This window comes from Fukomys damarensis, unplaced genomic scaffold (genome assembly GCF_012274545.1).
Source record: "Fukomys damarensis isolate Sample0158 unplaced genomic scaffold, DMR_v1.0_HiC HiC_scaffold_32, whole genome shotgun sequence".
Classification (NCBI taxonomy): Eukaryota; Metazoa; Chordata; class Mammalia; order Rodentia; family Bathyergidae; genus Fukomys; species Fukomys damarensis.
In genome coordinates, this window is record NW_022900944.1 from 32,169,244 (window position 1) to 32,175,355 (window position 6,112).

The 6,112-nt window shown below is 43.8% G+C and overlaps 1 protein-coding gene and 1 pseudogene across 4 annotated transcripts in view; one reads left to right on the top strand and one right to left on the bottom strand.

The window, feature by feature from the left end:
- Positions 1-357: 357 nt before the first annotated feature.
- Positions 358-1,593, top strand: LOC104854081 (annotated as a pseudogene).
- A 1,478-nt stretch (positions 1,594-3,071) lies between these two features.
- LOC117283929 (DPEP2 neighbor protein-like) overlaps positions 3,072-6,112 on the bottom strand; it is an 8,438-nt gene continuing 5,397 nt past the window's right edge. For all 4 annotated transcript variants that reach the window (XM_033758030.1, XM_033758028.1, XM_033758031.1 and 1 more), the window contains one exon: positions 3,072-3,968. In XM_033758030.1, the coding sequence (XP_033613921.1) occupies positions 3,571-3,968 (398 nt within the window). In that variant the 3' untranslated portion in view covers positions 3,072-3,570. The remainder of the gene's footprint in view (positions 3,969-6,112) is intronic.

The following is a 6,112-nucleotide window of genomic DNA, read 5'->3' on the forward strand; positions in this document are numbered from 1 at the left end:
AAAAAAAAAAAAAAAAGAAAGAAAGCAAGAAACCCATTTGAACCATCTGGGGGGGAAAAAAAAGAACAAAAAAGAAAGGTACTCCTGTGAAATTGGAAAGCCCGAGTCTCCTTTTCAAAACCCAAGACTCTAGTACTGCTCCAGGTTTTTTTTCCTTCACTCCAGCCAGTAAGCCACAACATCACAAGGTAGTTGGAGAGTACCTAATCCCCAGTAGTTAGAAGTTACAGCCATTTTCAGTGGAAAGTAGATATATGAAGACAGAGACCACCACACCCTCAGGGGCCCATAAAGAATTATCGGGGAGAGCAGTGGTGGCGGCTGTGCTGGGCTGTGTGTGACTTGCCCTGGAGAAAGATGAGACTGAAGATTGGGTTCATCGGTTTGCTGGTGGTGGGAAGCTTCCCGGGGCTTGTGGTCCTTTGGCCTTCCCTCTCTGCCCGGCCGGACAACCCGAGCCCCCTGAGTGGGATGATGATACAAGTATTGGCGTTATGACGAAAATCTGCTGACTTCGATTGCTGTCATTGTTTTCCATAAGGAAGGATGGTCAACCCTCATGAGAACAGTCCACAGTGCAATCAAAAGAACTCCAAGGAAATATTTAGCAGAAATTGTGTTAATTGATGATTTCAGTGATAAAGAACCCTTAGAAAGAAAAACTGGATTAAGCTATGGAATGGCCTAGTGAAGGTATTTTGAAATGAGAGAAGAGAAGGTTTAATTCAAGCACAAAGTATTGGTGCTCAAAAGGCTAAACTTGGACTGGTCCCCAACCATGGCTGGTGGATTATTTGCCATTGAATGAGGACTCTTCTTTGAACTGGGTCTCTATGATCCAGGTTGCCAGATTTGGGGTGGTGAAAACTTTGAGATTTCCTACAAGATATGGCAGTGTGGTGGGAAATTATTATTTGTTCCTTGTTCTCGTGTTGGACACATATACCTTGAGGGCTTGAGGGATGGCAAGGAAATCCTCCACCCCTATACATTGGGTCTTCTCCAACTCTAAAGAATTAAGTCAGTTTTAGAGGTTTGGTGGGATGAATATAAAGACTACTTCTATGCTAGCTGTCCTGAATCAAAAGCATTACTCTATGGTGATATATCTGAGCTGAAAAATTTCCAAGATCATAACTGTAAAAGATTCAAGTGGTTCATGGAAGAAATAGTTTATGATATCACCTCACACTACCCTCTGCCCCCAAAGAATGTGGACTGGGGAGAAATCAGATGTTTTGTAACTGCTTACTGCATTGGCAGTGTGGGAAAAGCAAATGGAAGCTTTGTTGAACTTGGACCTTGCCACAGGATGGGTGGGAATCAGCTTTTCTGAATCAACGAAGCAAATCAGCTCATGCAACATGACCAGTATTTGACAAAAGGGCCTGATGGATCAAAAGTTATGATTCCACACTGTAATCTAAATGAATTTAAGGAATGGCAGTACTTTAATAACCTGCTCAGATTTACTCACATTCCTTCAGGGAAGGGCTTAGATCGCTCAGAGGTCCTACATCAAGTGTTCATCTCCAATTGTGACCCAGTGAAATGGCTCAAAAGTGGGAAATGAATAATATCTACTGTGCTTAGAAAGAAGCCAGTGTCTACCCACTAATAAGTAAATTTATACAGGACTGAAAACTGCCTGAAACCTGCTTCAACAATTATTATTAACTCTATACATTTCCAAACCTGCAACCTCCTGATCAGTTTGAAGGACAATGATAAACTGATTTTACAGTAAAATTATCACATGCAGTTACATCACATGCAGTTATATCACATGCAGTTACAAAACTGCTTTTACCTTAAGATCTGTAGCTGTTTACGTCTTTTTTGTTTCGTTTCAGGATGATGTTGGTAATTTGTGCTTTTAACTCTGGTTTGTTAGAACAGTTAAAAGCGCGCTGTCTTCTTTGGGATTACACTCAGGGGTCTGAAAGGCAGTTTGATTTTTCTCTTTAAACACACTTTAATATATATCTTGGTGATTATAAAAAAAAAGAATTATTGGGATTTATGTCTCTCAGGGGAAAATGAGCCAGGAGATTAGGGTGTGGCAAGCCAGTGGAGCAGGTGGGCGTGCCAGGACATATGCAGAAAAACAGTTCCAGTCAGATTTTTTGGTTTTGTTTGTTTTAGACAGTCTCACTATATATTTCAGGCTGGACTTGAACTCACTATATAGCACAGACTGGCCTTGAACTGGCAGAGATCCTCCTGCCTCAACCTCCTGAGTGCTAGGATTACAGGTGTGTGCCTGGCAACAGTTCCAATCAGAAAATGCTATCTCTAATTCTTCTCATGAGAAATAAAACAGGATTTTGACCTCAGCCTGAGAAGTGGAAGACACAAAAAGATGGATGCCTTTAATAAATGTACCTTGTGCTTATTTTGTCCAATTCTTCATTCAGGACAAGAAGAATCTAGAAGGAGATCCCAGAACCCCAGAACCCTGTAACACTTAGTGCTGTGACAAGAAATACCTTGACTGTTTCACTCACCATATCTCCCAATCAAATAGTACAATGTGTGATTTGAAACCATTGCTTAAAGTACTTGTTGAATGAGTGGGTAGATGCATAAACTGATAGATGGTCCAACACTTTCTCAACTCTCCTTCACTTTTCCTAACACACACACACACACACACACACGCACACATTGAAGTACTCAACAGGCTTTCTTTCTTTCTTTCCTCTTTCCTTTCCTTGCTTTTTGATGCTGGGCATTGAACACAGAACCTTGTGCATGCTAAACACATGCTCTACCACTGAGCTACAACCCCAGAGAAATGCTCTCTGTTTCTTGAAGAATTGGCCTGGAACTTGGCCCAAGTTTTCTAGGCATCATTGGAGGGGACTCTCCATTAGAGACTGTTATCACGGATTCCATTTGGATTCAGAAGGCCTTAGTAAAGCACGTTTCTGTGTATGAATGTACTTGGAGGGAGCTGGAAGTTTTGTGGGGTTTTTGTTGTTGTTGTTCTTGTTTGTTTGTTTAGTTGGTTGGCTTCTTTTTGGTCCTAGGGATCAAACTCAGGACCTTGTCCTTGTGAGGCAGGCAGCAGCACCACTGAGCTAAATCCCCAGCCCGAGAGCTGGAAGTTTGAGAGTGGCCTTGGACAAACTGATTTCCAGTCAAAAACTGTTACAGAAAATTATTTTATTCAATTGTAGGAATCTCTCAGAAGCCAGGAAGAAAGGAAGTAAAAGTTCTGGGGGTGTTCCTGAGAGCACAGCCATGAGGCTCCTTGTGTAAACCCCTGCTGACTTCAGGAATCCTAAATCATCCTCACTTGTACTGGTGATTGCTGGCAATGATTGAGGTCAGGAGTCCAGCTGGTATATTAGGCCTCAATGAGACTGCTTTGCATTTGACTCCTTGGATTGCACAGTATGGTTCCTTCTTCAAGCAGGTGAAGCCCTGGGTGCTCAAAGCAACTATTCCTTTCAACCACAGCTTCTGACTCTTTCCTACAGTTGTTGGTAGGGAAGGGAGATCCTGACAGAGTTGGGATCTGGCCAGATTGCCAGTTTCTGTCTTCAGAAAAGGCAGTGGAAGGCACTAGCTCTCTCCTCCGATGTCCATCTTCTCAAAAGAATCGCTGAGCCATTCTTCAGTCTTGTCACCATTGTTTAACTGGCGAATTTTGGGGCTAGGGCCCCCTAGTTGTTGGTTATATTCTTCCATAAATCGAGGCCTTTTGAGAACCTGTATGGATACTGGCTTCTCGGCTTTGGCCTTTATTGGGGTAACAGTGGAAGCATCCCCATCGGGCCACCTGGATTCTGGCTTCTCTTCTTTGACCTTTACTGGGGTGGCGATGGCAGCATCCCCATAGCTCCGGTAGCCACCAACCAGGCAGTAGGTCTCTCCATGCCAGCTGACCTGGGTTTCACCACGTCTTCGGTAGAGGACATGGTAGTAAACAGGTGTAGGAGGAGCCATGGGCTGCTGTGCTCCTAGAAGAAAACCAGAAATGATGACTACTTCTCCTATACACAGTGTGCTGCTAACATCTCCCTTTTGTGTGTCTTTCTGGCTGAAGCCTGCTAATCTTGACTTTTGTGGAAGCAACACCAGCAAGAGACTATAATATCTTTTCCCTATTCTCACAGAGAACAGGAAATCCTGAATAGATTGGAAAATTGGATATCCTCCATCTCCGGCGATCAAGATTAGGCCCAATGGGTCTTTTTATACCAAACCAATCCTAGGATTCTTTTTCCTCAGATCTCCAGTCTCAATAAGAGTTTAGCTCTCTCTAGGCTTTTCAGTCCTAGTTGTATAACACCAGACTCTCAAATTCTGGCCCAGAGCCTCTCACTCAAAGTTAGACGCAGCTTACCAGGACCTCGGGGCAGTGACAAGGCAGGCAAATGCCTCTTACTCACAAGGTAGCTCACATACCCAGAACCCTGAGGAAAAAAAACACCCTGTTCTAACACCACATTTAAAACATCCATGGGACCGTGGATTTGGTTCAGTGGTTCCGCCACCTGCCTTGCAAGCACAAAGACCTGAGTTCGATCCCTGCTACCAAAAAAAAAAAAAAAAAAAAATCCATAATCAGGATTTCTGTGGCACATGCTCCTTCACAGAAGACACTAGTCCTGAAAATTTTCTCCTTCAACAAACTGCCAGCTAAACCTTCTGAACTGCCAGGCTTGTATCCCATGTTTGGGTCACAAATTTGTTGTTGATGTCTGACACCTTTTTCTCTGCATGTCTGGCTATCCCCGCTCTGAGATATCATCTTGCAGGGTGAGGAGCAAATCATAACTGGCCACCAGCTCCATATGTGTGTTGACCAGGACCAGAGAGCCCTTCTGTAAGCACTGGAAAATCCCTTCCCTTTTTAAAGGTAGCCCTTGTTCCGTGAGCCTTACATTTTAGATTTTGTGTTCATCCAGAGTATATTCTAGCCTGTTTTCCAATCGCTAAATTGCCCATGCTGGGCTGAAATTTGCAATCCTCCTGGCTCGTCCTCCCAGTGTGCTGGGATTACACATGGGCCATCTGTGTCTGGCTTTCTCTTGTGCCTGCTCACAGGGTAGTACAATGGAGGGGGAGAGAAAACTAGAGAGGCCTATGAAGCAAAAGCTATTTCCAAAAAGATGGCCAAAGATGTTGCTGGGACTCTCATATCCTCCTCTGAACTGTGATTATAAGTTGCCTGGAGAATGGCAGGTCACAGAAACTGCTCTATCCAAACCTTCCCTGGCCACTTACCTTCTTTACAAACAGGGACATGGGATAGCCTCTCTGTTCTCTATAAATCATGTGTGCTTCAATCTTTCCTCCTGTTCTTCCTCTTTAAGAAGTCTGTGGTGGTTTCTCACTGCCAAGCTGTAAGTAAACTCCGTGAGGCCCCACTAAGTCTATCGTGACAAGTAGCACCATGCCTCGGCACACAGCAAGCACAAAAATTATCACTTGAAGAGTGAATGCCCTTAACACTCAGAATGCCCCAATCACCTCTTCCTTCCAGGCACAAGGGCATGTTGTAACCCTGACTATGTGAGCAGTTAGGCCCAGAATTGTGCTACCAGTTTAATGTGTGATCGCCCATTCTATTCTGCGTACAAGGGAAGGTTTGTTTTGTTTTGTTTTGTTTTTTTAACCAAACCTCACTTTCAGGTTAGAAAACTGAGCTCCAGGATAGGCAAAGGAACACATTGATTCCCTCCTGGCCAAGACACATAGAGATGACTTGAATCCCTCTACTTGAAGCCGATGTTTCTCTCCTCATCTATTTGTCTAGACATCCTTTGCTAGGTCATGGTCTAGACATCCATTTGCTGGGGTTTTTAGTGAGTGAGTTGCCAGGACAAGCCTCTTTGATCACACTTGCTGATATGAATGTGCAGAAAGGTAGGCTACAAAGATACATGTCCTGCTCATCTCAGGTGACAGCACCTGTTCACAGGCACAGTGCATCTCAGAGCCCTCCCAGCATTTGGTTTGTGTGCAGACAGCCTCTCTCCTTGGCTCCCACAAGCAAGCATACCCTGTGAAGCTGGGAATCTGAGCTCTCACTGATGCCAATCTAGATGAGCATCAGGTTGCCTCTGAGATTTTTTTTTTTTTTTTTTTTTTTTTTTTT